Source organism: Diplotaxodon limnothrissa, linkage group LG12, assembly GCF_057381915.1.
Source record: "Diplotaxodon limnothrissa isolate DT_005_m linkage group LG12, D_limnothrissa_male_GT1.1, whole genome shotgun sequence".
Lineage (NCBI taxonomy): Eukaryota > Metazoa > Chordata > Actinopteri > Cichliformes > Cichlidae > Diplotaxodon > Diplotaxodon limnothrissa.
This window is the reverse complement of record NC_140607.1, coordinates 27,363,683-27,380,101: the sequence shown is the minus strand read 5'-3', so window position 1 is coordinate 27,380,101 and position 16,419 is coordinate 27,363,683. Positions and strand designations below refer to the sequence as shown.

The 16,419-nt window shown below is 40.9% G+C and overlaps 2 protein-coding genes across 4 annotated transcripts in view; one reads left to right on the top strand and one right to left on the bottom strand.

Moving 5' to 3' along the window:
• dmxl1 (Dmx like 1) overlaps positions 1-6,237 on the top strand; it is a 63,973-nt gene extending 57,736 nt beyond the window's left edge. For all 3 annotated transcript variants that reach the window (XM_085367414.1, XM_085367413.1, XM_085367415.1), the window contains 4 exons: positions 62-153; positions 286-338; positions 807-1,024; positions 3,079-6,237. In XM_085367414.1, the coding sequence (XP_085223540.1) occupies positions 62-153; positions 286-338; positions 807-1,024; positions 3,079-3,312 (597 nt within the window). In that variant the 3' untranslated portion in view covers positions 3,313-6,237. The remainder of the gene's footprint in view (positions 1-61; positions 154-285; positions 339-806; positions 1,025-3,078) is intronic.
• A 1,602-nt stretch (positions 6,238-7,839) lies between these two features.
• Positions 7,840-16,419, bottom strand: part of hsd17b4 (hydroxysteroid (17-beta) dehydrogenase 4) — a 32,857-nt gene continuing 24,277 nt past the window's right edge. The window contains exons 16-25 of the mRNA XM_085367412.1: positions 14,915-14,986; positions 12,900-13,003; positions 12,715-12,780; positions 12,296-12,365; positions 12,049-12,155; positions 11,026-11,112; positions 10,834-10,920; positions 10,510-10,648; positions 9,379-9,506; positions 7,840-8,371 (exon numbers count right to left, since the gene is read on the bottom strand). Of these exons, the coding sequence (XP_085223538.1) occupies positions 8,282-8,371; positions 9,379-9,506; positions 10,510-10,648; positions 10,834-10,920; positions 11,026-11,112; positions 12,049-12,155; positions 12,296-12,365; positions 12,715-12,780; positions 12,900-13,003; positions 14,915-14,986 (950 nt within the window). The 3' untranslated portion in view covers positions 7,840-8,281. The remainder of the gene's footprint in view (positions 8,372-9,378; positions 9,507-10,509; positions 10,649-10,833; positions 10,921-11,025; positions 11,113-12,048; positions 12,156-12,295; positions 12,366-12,714; positions 12,781-12,899; positions 13,004-14,914; positions 14,987-16,419) is intronic.

Here is a 16,419-nt window from a genome sequence, read left to right as displayed (position 1 = left end):
GTTTATTCTTGTCCTGCTTTATTATTAACGTCACTGTCACTTCTCTGTTTCCCGCTACCAGACTCTGCAGTGCCACAACAAGACAGCTAATGACTTTCTCTTTGTGGGCTCTTCCTCCCTCATCGCCACTGCGGGTCTTTCAACAGACAACAGGTCCCACAGACTTTCCAGTCAATTTAATCCTATGCCACCTCTCATTAAACACTGAATCTGCTGTGCCTAATGATATGTTCTGTAATGAAAATGTTAGAAAATACTGTAATTTGGTTACTTTTGACTCTACAGGAATGTGTGTCTGTGGGACACACTAGTGACTCCTGCTAACAGCCTTGTGCAAGGTAAGATACTGCACCTAATTAGCCTATTTAGTAGTGTCTTTGGCATGGTTAATCACATGCTTCAATGGATTTTCTCCAGCTACTCCAGCTTTCTCCAACAGTCCAAAGACATGCATATAAGACTAATTGGTCTTTCTAAATTGGCAGTACTTGTGAATGTGAGCATGAGTGATTGCGTCTCTGTGTTAGCCCTGTGATGGACTGGTGGACTATTCAGTTTTCTCCCCCTATGACAGCAGGGAAAAGGACAAGATATTAAATTAATGGAGGATGCCTTGCAGGCTCCTTGGTTATGGTTCACAGATTCCTGGAGATTGCCAGTGTCCCCACATTCAGAGCCGTTGTTCTGTAATAAATACCTTTTGGTGTTGGAAAGAAAGTTTGAAAACAAATTAAATCAAATGGCGAAAAACATTTAAGAACTATGATTGACATTTTTCTCTTCTGTCTACCTCTCTCTGTCCTTAGCTTTCAGCTGCCACGAGTCCGGTGCCACCGTGCTCTCCATGGCCCCCAGGCAGCAGCTGCTTATCACAGGCGGGAGGAAGGGCTGGATCAGCGTGCTGGAGCTTTCCCACAAGCACCAGCGGCAGAGCTTCCAGGCCCATGACTCGCCGGTCAAAGCACTAGCCGTCGATCCAACTGAGGATTGCTTTATCAGTGGATCAGCTGAGGGCAACATTAAGGTTTGTCAACTAGTCTTTTTGACATTTGATGTGTGATAAAATGTTTCTGAGTGGCATTTTTTTTTCAGGTGTACAGCACTTGTTAATTTGTTTGCAAGTGGGAAGCAGACAGTTTGCTGTGATATAAATGCTCTTCGAGTTTCTTCTCGAAGGTCTTTAGTTTTACATGAGCTTCGCTGGGTACAGTTATCCTAAAAATCTATATGAAGAGACTTGATCATTTCCTCTACCCTCGTAAATTCGTCACTTGCAGAACTGCCCTCCAGGGCGTTTGGCACCCAGACGTGTATGTCTCTGTTGCGTTTATCGGTGGAGACGGTGACCTCCAGCAAAGCAAAAGAAATCCATTGTCACTTGTGATTAACCACCTGCTCGGGACAGCTGTGTGACTGATGGAGACTAACATGTAAGGTGAAAGTGGGTTGACACTGGGAAAGGCAGAGGAGAAGGCAGTAGGAGGAGGATGTGAATGTCTGCAGCTAATATATTACCAGAGACAGGTCTTTTTTATCTTTTTGACTTGGATATGCTGCTGCAGATCACACAGCTGTCACTCCAAGGATGAAGCCCCTGTGTCGCTCACATGTAGAATGGTGCAGTGCACATCTGCTTGAAATTCAAATGACTTTCACTCTGGATAATTGCTCAGAAAAAAAAAACCTTTCAAAGCTGTGCGTGAGGTTACTCATCTAAAGTCTTTAAAAGCTTATAAATGTGCAGCACAACAGTTTGCAGTTTGCAGTCAGTCAGTATACAATTAAAGTGTTTGATGAGAGCTGGAACTTCAATAAATTAGATACCTTAATGAATCATGCAGCTCCCAGACTGAGAATACGAGTCAAATGATCCAAGTTGTTCAGAGCCTATCGAGGTCTTCAGTGGAAACTCAGCCATGTATTTCTGTTTTTTCTGGTAAAGAGGCCACAATACATTCTGCTGCAGTAGCACCCAAACCTGACCGTATTACATTGATGTTGTTTTCAGTGAAGAAATAATTCTTAAATACAGGCTTAAAGGGGCAAAGTAAGAATGCATGAAACAATGAAATGTCAACAGCGAGTTGTAGCCATGACAGAATAAAAGGTACCAAATTAATCTCAAGTTTGAACTGGATACCACTAAGAGCACATTTAAGTTTAAACTACATTAGTGACTATAGCTACAAAGGGATGAGAGGAGGGGGGGGGGAGACAAATGTCCAACATCACAATAATAATCATAACCGTGATGAGACCCTGGCACTGCAAAGATTATTAGGACGGTTTGCTGTGAACTTGCTTTTGAAATAGTAGTTTTGAAGGCTTGGACCAGGTCTGCAGCCACTTGCATTCTTTGGAGCAACTTTCATGCATTAAGATGGCAATAAAACAGAAGCTGGCAATTACATACATTTTGAAACAGAAATTCAGAAAATCATCCGCAAACAGTGACCCAGTTGCTGCAGGATGGTTACTAACTGTAAGTCATAGGACATAGTTGCTTAGTAACCTTGCTTTTATACAGGAATATAAACAAGGATGCAATCAGTTGGCAACCAGTTGAGTTGAATCTCCTACTGCACATTGAGACACGTCGCAGACAAGTTGCGCTCACTGATTCACATGAATTTAAACATGCTGGAATTGTCATTTCTAAATTGGAACCTTCACCAGTTTGTCTGAGACTGATTCCAGTCTGAGTCAGAACATGATTGTTCGATGGTTGAGTGTGTTGCACACTCAACACACAAGTAACACAGTTACTTGTAGAAAGCAAAGAATTCAGCACAATCATCAAATTAAGAAGCAGTTTGTGACTTTTTCATCTTGGAGTTAGAGCATCGGAGAGAATTTATGGCAAAAGATATTTGGTTTGGGGGATTTTAATTAATTTTTTTATACTGGTCATGTTTTTTAATCAGAGAATGAGCTTCATCAGGTTCTTAGTAGGTTCAGTTCATTCAGGTTTGGATTGTTTATAGATGTTTTTATAGAGACGCATTCTCCCTTTGACCGAAACAAACTCCATTAAACTGTCCTGTTTCTGATTTTTCAAATCTTCCCTGCTTCCTCCAGGTTTGGAGCCTGACCACGCATAGCCTCCTTTACACCTTTCCCAACGAACACGCTCGCCAGTCGCTGTTCAGGAACCTCGGCACAGGTGTGATGCAGCTCGAAGTGGGACCAGCTAACTACATCTTCTCCTGCGGCGCCGACGGTACCATGAAGATGAGGATCCTCCCGAACCGCTTCAGCGTTACGAACAACAACCACGGCAACCTCAAGAATGATGTGAAATTCTTCATATAGACAGAAAAGTGTGGCATTAAAACAGTTTATGTGAGCAGAGGCACGATTTGTGAATTGCGTGTCATACGTGATTGGAAAAATGGCAACTGATTCATTTCTAGGATTTATAGACTTTCACAGAAGGGAGCGCTCGCCGGTTGATCAGGCGTGACCGTGCTGTATCACCTGTTGTGATCCACCTGAATCCAAATTTGACTTTAAAGCTAACCAAACACAGGAGCTTTTACAAGTGTTTTAAAATGTAGAGAAAGGCAAATGCAGGCTAATGTGCACGGGACACCTTCAGTCAGAATCAGCTGAAGGAGAGACAAAATAAGCAGCTGGAGACTCTGCACAAAACAGCCATCTCTGTCTCCACCGAACAACACACGGAGAGCACTTTTTGCACAGGAAGTGAAAGCTGTAGGAGCAGGTGTGAAGTCTAAACCTGCAGCATTGTTTCACTTATACAAGATACGTTTTAGTTTGTATTAGGAAATCAGTTGTGATGATGGCAAAAGCTCTTCTGGAAGCATTCAGGTGATCACTTTCAGAGCCCTTGGCACAAAGCGGAACAGTCGGTGGACGTTCAAAGCACATCATATCCAGTTCTGGTGCTCCAGATAAACCAGCTTGGTTGGAGTAGCAGAGGATCAGGACGCTTCACAGCCTCCTAGTGTTATGTTGCTGCTGTGTTTAGTTTTAGGCACCTTTCTGTAACCCAGCTGCAATTGAAATGAACGCAGGATTTATAACTATGGTACCAATAAACATGGTTCATGAATTTAAAGCAGCGGCTTAACATATTTGGGAGATTCTCTCATTCGTTTTCTGATACAGACCTTACGCGACAGTTTTAGACTACTCTCGTGTTTGTCCGCTTAAATATGAGCCTTCAGCGAGCTGCTGGGTGGCTTAGAACAAAAACCAGAAATGGGGAAACTGCTAATAACGGTCACAAAATCAGCCGATCAGCACACACTTTCCTGGGATCCACGCACTCCTAGGTAATTAGCTCCGTCCGTTAAAGAGGAGTCTGGCATATTGACGCTTTTTACCTTCATACACACCATCGGAGAGCAGTACAAGTGCTCCTTGGCTGATTTTGTTACTGCTAGACGAAGCCAATAGTTTCCACATCAGGGCTGTCTTTATTTTTAACAGACAGACATGAAAGTGGTCGAACGCTGTCAGAAAGCAAGTGTTTTCCAAAATGTTGAGCTGCTCCTTAACCAGGCTAGCAGGATTTGGTACATTTAAACCACTCTCACGTGACGTGAGTAGCATTCATCATCCATGCTCTGCCGGGAAACCTCTGTTTTTTTGGTTTGTTTGTTTGTTTTTTACACACACCAACCATGCAAGCACACCGCCCTCACTCCCCAGCGTCTCCTCCCAGAAGCCACCACAAATACTGCTCAGGAACAGCATGAAGAACTTGGAAAAGAGCCCAGACACCCAGATTCCAATGTGATCTGCCACCAGAACAAGCCTCATCCTCGGGGGCCACCCCTCCGCCCCAAACTCACAACCCTACAGGACCCGAAGGATCCGCTGCACCGACCCAAAACCACTCGCTCCATCCCTCAGCCGGTCAGAGCTGTTCATCTGAGCAGCTTTGGGAAACTGTTTCGGTCTTTTTGGATGGTTTAATGTTGTGGCTGATCGGTGTATGCGTGCCACCACCCAGTGGGCTGTCTGATTGTGCCAGATTTTTGTGTATTTGCACGTAAAAACTAAGCTAAATTATATGTAGTGTTATGAATATAAGGATAGAAGGCAGGCATGGTCTTAGGTGATGAGATGATGACAATACGTAATGAGATATTTGTTCATCTCGGCCTAGAACCAGAGGTATTCATTCAATATTAAGTGTCCTTAAATCTCTGAAGGCTACTTCTGCCAACCTGGCACAGTACTAGGACTGCTGGTTCTGCTCATGTTGTTTATTATTGATAATCGGTTGCACAAGGTAGCTTCAATTTAACACATTGATAGGGGCCGTCAGAACACCACCTCTGGGTGAGTTTTGTTTTTGGAAATGTTAAGCTTCCGATCATGTAGCAGGAAGCTTTGCTGTTGGCAATGGAAAGGGTTTTTTGAGGGGGAGGGGTTCAAATTTTATGGAGATTTAGTTTTGCTGTGGAAATGTTTTATTCCGGTTACCCTGCACCTCCCTTTCATCGACTCCTAGCTCTAATTTTTCACATGGACCATGATTGACAGATGTCTTTTGAATGATTTGCCTTTATTTTAATTTGATTAGATTTACTTCTTCTTTTGTCACACTTAATTATCAATTATCTTTTTAAAAATTCTTTAACTTCTTTTTATATCATCCAAATGCAGCTCATTGCCTTCAGTACACGTTTGGAAAATACAATCTAGGCTGTTGTATCACATGATGCGTCTTCCACTTGACTAAGGAAGAGGCTCTTACAAACTGTTAATCCAGTAAGCTAACTGCCCATAGAGCCTTGTTTTGCTGCTGTAGGGAAGCAAATAGAGATTAGCTTTGATTTCAGGGTGGATGAAGTATAGAAAACCTTTTATATGAAGCAGGTTGATCACAGTTACATACTGCGTGTGTAAATATAAAGATCCATGAACTAGCTTCTGATAATACCTGCATAATCGCAACGATTAGTCGTAGATTAGCGGTAGGTAACGACGAAAGCCACTTTATGAAGAAAATCATTGTGTACAAACAGGTATATTTATGAAAATGTTCATATTTAGAATTATACTGTTCAGGCAGCAGATGTAATCTTACTAATTTTTCTTTTCTCGTCATTGTTTCCTTTTGTTTTGTTCTGGGTTATTTTGTTTTTCTGATGTGGACTATTTTTGTTTTTCACACCAATTAAAGTGTTTGGAGATTCCTTTGTACTCCTGCAGCAGAAGGACAATAAAATGAGTTTTATCAAAGCCAAACGATATCTGCTCGAACAGACACTGGAGAATAAATAATTGTTGTTGTTTTTTTAATCTAATACTTCTCATTATTCTTTCAAAGACTGGAAGATTTCAGATTCTCTTTATTAACGTTAAAATCGTAGATGAAGAAAAAACTCACTTGGCTTGATCACAAAGAAGCGGATCGTCATATCAAGCGCTTTAAAAACACTTGCATATTGAAAATGTGAATTTGATCAGATTATTCTAATTTTATAGTAGAGATATTGTATAAATCAGTGTATTATAAACAGGAAAATGTACTGACGTAATAAAAGGATTGTATAACACGAGCAGATGTGTTCTGTGATGTCAGAGCATTGCAATACACAATCATATCGGTATTCACTTAGTTACACCTGTTAATCTGCATATTGATCTAATCAGCCAATCCATTTAGGTACACAGACATGGCAACGATGACCAGCTGAAGTTCAAATTAAGCATCAGAATGGGGAAGAACGATGATTTAAGTCATTTTAAACGAGACGAAATACTTTAACTGTGATTTGGCGCTATATGAATGAAAGTGAATTTAATAAATAATGGTTAACTTTTTCACACCCATTTCCAGCTCCATATATATTCTTCCGCTTTGTTCGGTGAACCTCTCGGTTTATTTAAGCTATACGAGCTCCTTTACGTTTAAAACATTGACCTTTTGTCTGATCGGTACGGAAGAGGATTAGGGCCACTGGGGGGGGCAAAGTGGGCACGTCTTTTTTATTCTTCTTCTTTTCCTGAATTCTGAGAAAAAAGTCAGAATTCTGACTTTTTTCTCAGATTTTTTTTTTCCAGTGGCCCTAATCCTCTTCCGTAAATCGGCCATCTCTTACAAACCAAAGATTTAACCCATTAAAGCCTGAAAATTCTTTTTTATTATTATTATTATTTTAAATGGTGAGTTTATTAAACCATCTGACAAATTTGTTAAAAAATAAATAAATTTAACTTCCATATTGACTTTTAATTTGCATCTGGCTTTTTTAATGTGTTTTGCAATTTATTTTGGTTTTTCAGAGGGGAAAAAGTCACACTGGTGATGTAGTGAAGTCTCAGAAACTGCATATATAAAATATGACACACTCGGCATAACTGCACATACACTGACCTCATATTAAACTATATATAAAACCACTGTAAGACTAACATATAAAGAGGAGTCCTTACTGTAGGCTGATTGTGGCAACCACTGCAACACCAGCTAAAAATACATTAAATTCAGTTTTTCCTTTTAAAGAGCTGCCGGTGGTGACTCTTTGGTTCGACTCTGAATCACTTCATTTCCTTTAAAAAGGGAGGGAAAAAAGCACATCACCTTTGCTCTGATAAAGATTTGGTGGTAATTATAGCAATTACAACAAGGTCCACCTGCCAAGTTTTTGCCTCTGTGTAAAACCTCAATAGACCTGAAATGAACAATCAATGTGTGATTTTAACTGCAAAATTACATGTTTATTTTAGGTGGTACTTTTACAAAGAAGAATTACACAAAGGATTATGTTTTAACATTCTTCAGTTAGTGATTTTCCAAAGTCTTGCAGGAGGTCTCTCATTCACACTAAACACAGTCAGTAGATACATTAAAGTAAAAAACAAGACATCTTTAGCCATTTAAGTGTTAAACGATGAGGTTTTATTCTCATTTAGTTCTTTTTAATAGAAGAGCAATCATTTCATTAGACACATTTGAGCACAGTCTTTGTGAAGCAATTACATTTATGAAATGCTTTGGTTATTTTCTACATGATTCATTAGGCACAGGTTAGCAAGGACCGACTGTAGCCAGGTGTAAATAACCAGGTGCTCTGAATTACAGTTTCTCCTCATGATGGCTGAGAATAAAGACGTTTTATTTCAGACTCTTTGAAACTTGATTAGTGACACTTCAGAATTAATTCTCAGGGTCACTTTGTGTGTTTCCCTCGAGTGGAAAAGTATGTAAACACACACACACACACACACACACACACACAGAAGGAGAGCTTGTAGGTTGGTCAGTTCTTGAAGTCATTTGATTGGCTGGCTGAGGAGCTCACAGCTTGGCGTAGTCCTTCAGGATAACCTCCAGCTTCTGACTCAGCATGATGTTCCCTCTAACCTTCAGCTTGCCAGAGAAGAAGGCCTAACAAAGAAAACAACAAAGAAACACTTGAGCATTTTTTTTTCTTCCCAAAGAGCCACAGTCTCTTCTGTTTAGGAGCCGGCTGGCTGTTAATCGTTTTCAAGAACAAAGAGAGAGCAAAATGGGCCAAGACGCCTGCAGCTAACACCAACAAGGTCTCGGACAAAAGGGAATCTTTGGCTACCGGTTCTCTGGCAGCAGAACAATCAAAGAATATTATATTATTCATATCCACAAGGTACGGAGCCAAGCGTGCAGCAGAGAAGCGCCTTCACTGGGAAAAACTGAACCACTGCCGACTTGTACCGCTTTCCACAGATAAGATTTAAAAAAAAAAAAAAAATCAATCACATGATGGGGTTATGATGACCCTGCAATGACAGCGGTGTCCCTTTCAACCCCATCGACTAATCTTCCTCCAGCTGCTCCTTTTCATCATGAGGGAGAGTGGAAAAGCAGCACCCAGCCCGATGACACTCTTTGTTAAGAGCGTGCACATGCGCTCCTCAGATCAATATCAGGCGCTCCGGGAAGCATATAAATTCTTTACAGTAGCCACATCCCATCTGTCATCGCCAGTGACAGATGGGAAGTACTGCCGATTGATTACCCCCGCCAAGAGCTTTCTGATCTGATAGATCATTGCATTCATTATTTTTTTAAAAATCTGACATGACGAGATCAGGGAGGTAGTCGTTACAGACTGAAGGGCTCCTCGAAGGCACTTTCCCTTTAATTACAATGTACTAGAAGTGATTTTAACATCCCAAAGAAGACGTGATTTAAAATATGAGGCTTTTTTTTAAAAACAAAACCACTTGGTCATAAAAGGATTTCTGCAGGTTTTTGTAAACTTTAACTAAAATATTTACCAGTGTGAGCACAGAAGCTTTAAAGAGCATGAAGCAGGTGAGTCACTGTGCAGAATTTTAAAAAAATAAATAAAAACAAGGTCATTCTTCACACAGCAACTAATTAACGTTGTTTTATTACGACTCAACAGTCACCTTCTGAGGGTTGAGCTTCCCCTGCACCACCTCCATGAAGTCTTCGTCCGACACAGTCATGGTCACATCCGCCTTTCCGCCGTAAGGCCCTTTGTGCAATGACCCGCTGCCGCTCTTCAGATCAATGGCTAAAGGAAAACGGCACAGAAGAAAAAAGCTAAATCAAAATCAAAGCTTCAAAATTGACCTGAACGGCTTATTTAACCCGTGACCTGTGTCTTAACCTTCGTTTCATGGGTGCGCGTGGGAGCCAATCATATGATTTTTTTTTTGAGAAAAGAAAGGAGGAGGAAGACAGTCGAGCACAAATTTACTACGGGACACTCCAGTGAGCAGCAGCACAATCAATTTTATGCTGACAGGAGGTTTGCGGCCTTGTAAATCCATCACAAAAATCACTCCCAACCCTCTCTGGGGAAATTTAAATGTGTGAACTCCGAACCACCCGAGCAACATGAGCAGCAGCCTTTGTCAGATATGTTTAGCAGACCAATTACAACACAATAAATCTGCCTGGAATACTTGAACCAACTTCCAAAAGTTGCATGTAAAAGGTTCAAATCTTTATTATTTCTTATTCTTTACTCATGTGCTCCCTTAAGAGTTGTCTAGCGCACCATCTCCCCCCATCTCACACCAGCCCTCTGCATGACCTTCTTCACTACATCCATTCATCTTCAGTATTTATTTATTCCACATAAAAGTCAGGACCTTCTAAATATGATACAACCACCGCGCTGCATCAGACCTCCTTTGGTGCAACAGATCCACTGGCAAAGCAATCAGACAGCCCCTAGAAAAGGAATGGTATTGCACAGCTGCATGGTGCCCGGCTGTGAGCACACACTTCATTTAAGGATCTGTGCTCGCCATTGTGCAACTGTCATGATGAAGGTCGTTTTGTAGAACACTGGAACTTGACACTATAGTACAATCCCATCCAGCTCTCCTCATGATCTCTCCTCCACTAGACAGAAAGCCTTGAGGCGGCACATGTAGATGTGCTACCCTGGAGGAGCTGGACTACCTGTGCTACCTGATATTAAACTGACTCTATGTTATACTGATGATCAAATGTAGTTACCTGAACTAAAGTTATATTTTTATTCTCAAAGCATTCAGTAGACTTACTCCACTGTGCCGCTTTCTTCCCATCTTTCGTTATCTCCCAGCCGAACACAGCGTTCACCTTCTTGACCAGCTCTGAGCCCACGTCTTTGATACGACGGCCGATCTCTGCAAACACCAGCTCACTCTGAAGGCCACCTCCCTGCACGAATAAGTAGAAATGACATTAAAAGCTCATGTCCATTCTCATTTTCAGGATCCATTATCGTGATATGTCCCAAGTACAAATTCATTTTGTCCAAATTACCTACAAATACGAAAAAAGACATCAGGTGCTCTAGGACAGAGTTAGGTAAAATTGAATGGAGTATTTTCCGACTGATGTACCTGAGAGAGATTTTCTGGAGATGCTCCTGAGGCTCCGTGCAAATCCACATAGGCTCCTGCCAGCACGACTGCATCGGTCTCCTTCACCTGGATGAGAGAGACTGGAGCTGAAACTTCACTGTAGTGTAACATTTACCCATTCATCCCTAAAATTGTTCTGATTGTATCCAAGCCAAACTTAAAGACACTCACTTTGCACTGGATGTGAACTCTGTTGCCTTCCTTCCACATCTCAGTCTGCAGTGACTGACCCGGCATCACCGGCTTCACAAAGCGAACCTGAGGAGCAAAGGCGGGCGGTTAAGGAGAGCGAGGGTGGCGGATCTGCAGATACAGGTTTCTGAGATGGTAGCCATATTAACTCTTCACTTCTCACTCCTTTTTGCACACAAGCTTCCATCACAAAAAAAATATTTCCAAAGCATAAAAGGAATTTCACATTAAAAAGCTTAAAGGCCTTGTGACAGAAATCAGGAGATGAAACCATAAAACAGTGTCAACGGTATTGCGGAGATAAAAAAAAAAAAAAAAAAAGGAAGTAAGCTTCAGTGACACATCATTACAGCAGAGCCGTGCTGTGATGGAAATAAGGTGGGAGCAATCTGACACAGAATTAGATTATAAAATGTTGCGTTAATGTGAATCAGTCCATTACTGAAGTGTGAGACGTCATGGGAATGAATAAGAGAATATTAAACTATTGTCACGCTGTCGGGTGCAACGGATGACGTTAACCTGGAAAGCAATTTGTCTAAAGAAGCTGACACAGCTGCACAAGTGGCCAAAATTAAACGCTGTCTAACATCTCGGTAAAGTTTCCGACCATGAAGATGATACTTTATGGCAGAATATTAATTTTGCAGGTCTACTTTTGCATTTTTATTGAGGTTATTCTGTCTCTGGAATATTAAACTTCAATCTCAATCAAAGATGATCGAAATCAAATGATTTTTTCCTTCGTCTAAAGAAAGCCTCTCTGCGCACAGTCTGAATGACAGGTTCAGATGATATCTGTCAGTAATTGTCTGTTAGAGAAAACCATCTAGACAGAGGGTGGACCAGAGTAACGAACCACTCATCAGCTCTTTTCACCCTCAAAATCAAAGAGGAACCACTAACGTAAGACATTCTCTGAAATCACGAAAGTAGTCTTCGCATGAACTCGAAAGCCTCATTCGCAGGATCACACAGTTTAAAATCGCAGGTTACGCTCACCTTGATGGCCTTGAACCTGGAGGGGTCGTTGTCGGCAAACTGCTTGAGGACGTGTCTCGCAGCGAAGCCGAACGAACACAGGCCATGCAGGATGGGAGCTTTGAAGCCTGACCAGAGAGCACGTCGAGTACAGCATGTCACGTTTAAATAAGACCAAAATGCATTCAAAATACCAGACAAAGATTAAGTCCTAAGCAAAATTTAAAAAAAAAACAAAAAAAAAAAACCCAACATGTTAGACTCTAACCTCCCATAGCAGCAAAGCTGGGGTCTATATGAAGAGGGTTCCAGTCTCCACTCAGGCGATACAAGGCAGCCTGTGACCACAGGGGAAACAGAAATTGTTTAGATCTATATCTAATTCATAAACCCCTGAACTTCTCATGCACAGATCTTGGATGAAATTAAATTATCATGAAGGCAATGGAAGAGATACCTAAAATAGGAATATCTTTGAAGTAATACAGTCACAGTCACAGCTTAAGGGATTTAGTTTTAAATTCCTCTTCTTTTTTTCCCCTGCATCACACAGTCAGCACACCCCCCCTCCCCAAACACTTCTGCCTCTCTGAAAAACTTCGTTTATTTCAGACCCACACGATATCACCCATATATTATAAATGCAGCTAATTTATTGTGCGGCAAAACCCACACAGACTCACTCACTTGGTCTCTTGTGGTTGAATCGATCACAATAGCATCTGGTGAGCGTTTAGGAGGAGGAACAGGAGGCTGGAAGCAGCACAAAACAAACACTTGACATGTGATAACATTTTTATTTATTTATTTATTTATTTTACATTTTCTTATACTGTCCCTTTAGTAAAACAGCTTGTATACAGAAAACTTACTTTGGCTTTCTCAGAGCTTCTCTTTCCTCCGAAGCCTCCAGCACCGACAACAAACACCGAAAACTGGTTGTAGCACACCAGCTCGTTGCCACTGTAGGTATTCACTGCAGGAAGCACAATTTCTTGCAGTTAATGACAAATATCAGAGCCAGAGAGAGCATTCATGTCCTTTTACTTAAGGGAAAGCAAATCCACAATGATCTTCTACTACTACTACTACTACTACTACTACACTTTATGTTAAAGCCCTACATGCAAAATCTTACTTCTGCAATGAATTGCACATAAAAAAATAAAATACAACCTTTTATTATTTCATAACTCAGTAGTTTCAGTCTTTTCCTCTGCATACAAACACACACACACACCTTAAGATTCTCCAAATCTATAAACTATATTGCATACCGTAGATACCTTACAATTAGAAATATTGTTCTTCTTAACTATTTTCGCAGTCTCTCACAGCAGAGAACCACTCCCAGCCCCTACTGTAAACGTACTGTGCTGGAAATAATTACATATAGGTCATATAATAGTATCACAAGGTGCTGCACATCCAAGAGCTGAATCTCCAGCTCCACCACATGCCTAAGAATGTGGAGGTCATGAAATTATTGACATGTTCAAGAAATCAGTTTTAGATGATGTGAGCTTTGCTGCATTATCCTGCTGGAAGCAGACATCAGGAGATGACGACACTCTGGTTATAAAAAGATGGACATGCTCAACAACAATCCTCAGGTAGGCCAAGTCGTTTAAATGTTGCCCAGTTGTTGCCAAGTGTGACAAGAAAACATCCCCACACCATTATACTACCACCAGCCTGAACTGATGATACACCCTAGATTGGATTCATGCTTTTATGTTGTTTACACCAAATTCTGATCCAACAGTCTGAATGTGGCTAAAGAAATCGACACTCAGACCAGGCAACCTTTTGCTGGTCAATTTTGGTGAACCTGTGCAAGCCTCAGATTCCTGCTCTTTGCCAGAGTGGCACTCAACACTCGAGTGTTGTGCATTCAGAGATGCTTTTCTGCATACCTCCGATTTTAACAAATGGTTCCTTGTGTTAACGTTTCTCTTCCATCAGCTTGAAGCGGTCTGGCCATTATCTGACATCAGCAAGACACTTTTGTCCAGATAACGGACACTCCCTGCATAGTTTCTCTTGTGAGATGTGTGAAAAAAACCCAGCAGATCAATAGATCTGAATGTTCAACTAACGTCCAGCAAAACAGTCCCAGAAGACTTTTTATGTTTTGAAGTGAGATGTCTTTGAGATTCAGAAAGCTAAACTCATCCTTGTGCAGTACACGATTTCTACGCAGTGAGAAACTTATTAAAACATTTAAACAAACATCCCTAGTGTGGCAAAGACACTGAACGACGGTGAATTCAACATACTTACACATATCATTACCTGTAATAATAAACAGACGGGGGTAAAAACAAACCAGCCAGACACAAGCCAGAGCAGGAGGAAGCGCACGAATAACCGCATGGAAGCCGAATGAAGAGGAACAATTAGCAGCTATCAGAAGGAATCAAATCCTCTTCATAGTCGACGCGCTGCCTGATTAATTTAATTAAGTCAATTCAAAACATAACAGGCACAGAGACAAACAAAGCTGTTTGTATGAGACATAACTGTGACAGGCCATCTTACTGAAATGACTTTATCCTAACAGAAGCTGACTGGTTTTGTGTGCATGAAGACGTTTCTTCTGTGAAGTTTTCATGCTATTTGTTTTAAGTTGGATTAATTATAAATCAGAGTTGCTCTAACATCCTCCATCTCTATGGACTTGTCCAACAAAAATAAGAGCCGCTCTCAGTCCCTTATTTCAGTCCCTGCAGACACAGACTGTAAATTAACTCGTGTTAATTCAGCCTTAGAGGCGACTCTCAGGAAGAAACACATTAAAGTGGTAAAAACAAATGAATATGGAATAAATACTGTAAATGATATCACCTGCTTGGCCTATATGGCGAAAGAAAAAAAGAAACCTTACCATCCAGGAGGATGACGGCTCCAGATCCTTTATCCAACACGTCTGCTATCGTGGCCTCAGAGGTAAGTTTACCTGAAAATGTATTTTATTTATTTATTTATTTATTTAATCCAAGCCCTGCAAACTATTACCTCTCTAGTTTTAAGTCAAAGTATCTGACATAAGGTCAATTAATACTTTGTAAACATACAAACTCTAAAAGCCTTGAGACAAATCTCTAAACCTCTCTGTAGCATGTGCTGGATCCTCAATTCTCCAATTACAGATTAGTCAGTCAGAAAGTTAATCTGCAGTAGGTTAATTACTAAAGTCAATTTTCAAGGGTGTGCTACTTCTCCTTGTCTTAAATAATGGATAACTAAATAGAGTTTTGGGTGTTACAACCAGAAAAAACACCATCTGGTTTCAAATAAGTATTTTTAATGATCACTTTGTACAAAGCAAGGACATGTCGGCTACTGTGAGAAACTCTGAGGCATTCATCTTTAAGAAAAACAAAAGCCGTTCTCTGTAATGGTAACGCATGAGGCAGAGCTGGGCTCCTCACAATCCTATTAGTCCTGTTATAGGACACGTGCAAAATGCATCAATGCTTTTGAGGTAACCTCGGTCATATCAGAGTTTAGATTTCTAGACTCATTATAAAAAAAAAAATGAGACTGAAAATACCCATCCATGTAAATACACCTAAACTTGTCCCTTGCTGTATGTAATGTGTTATCCACTGCAGTGTGATTTAGGCTAAAGTGACACAAAAAGGCTCTAAAAGTGCTTTTAATAAGCAGAAATGTTTAAACGCTAAAAGAAATAAATGTTTGGAGTCGATATTCAATTCTAAATCACAACAACGCCGGCTGCTCCCTCATTTTTCACAGTGGCTGGATCCACATGTTTGATTTGGCACCGATTTTATGCTGGATGCTGATGCAACACTCCTATTTATCAGGCTTGAGACTGGCAGTGGGAGTACACTAGCTTCTGAGCCCCCAAGGCTGGCTGTGTTTCCTCCCAGTCTAAAACCAGGGATCTTGCTTGTGAAAAGCAAATGTGTCAACCAGTACACCATGGAGCCACAAGGAAGCGCTATATAAAATACTTTAGTTATAATCTCAGTAAGTTAATTTTTCCAGTCTTTTATGGGTTCAGTGGGCAGATTGACACGTTTTGTTTTCACGTTTCATGAAGTTTTTAACCAAACTTTGTAGATTCCATGTCTGGTCAACCTTGAGCTTTGCTTGTGCGTTTTACATCAAACAAACATTTGCAGGCATGGCCAAAATAACTGAATCTAATAATATCTTGTAATGAGACTGTAACAACTGTAAAAGCTACAGAATGCACACATCTGGCCTACGGCAAAATGCCTCACATGATCAGAAATGCCAAGTTGTAAAAAAACAAAAACCGTACACAACTTTCACGCTCTGTCTCTTATGCGCTTTCAGCTACAAACATGCTCCCAACCCTCGGCAGGTCAAAGCTCCACGCCGCTGCCAGCTTCGAGA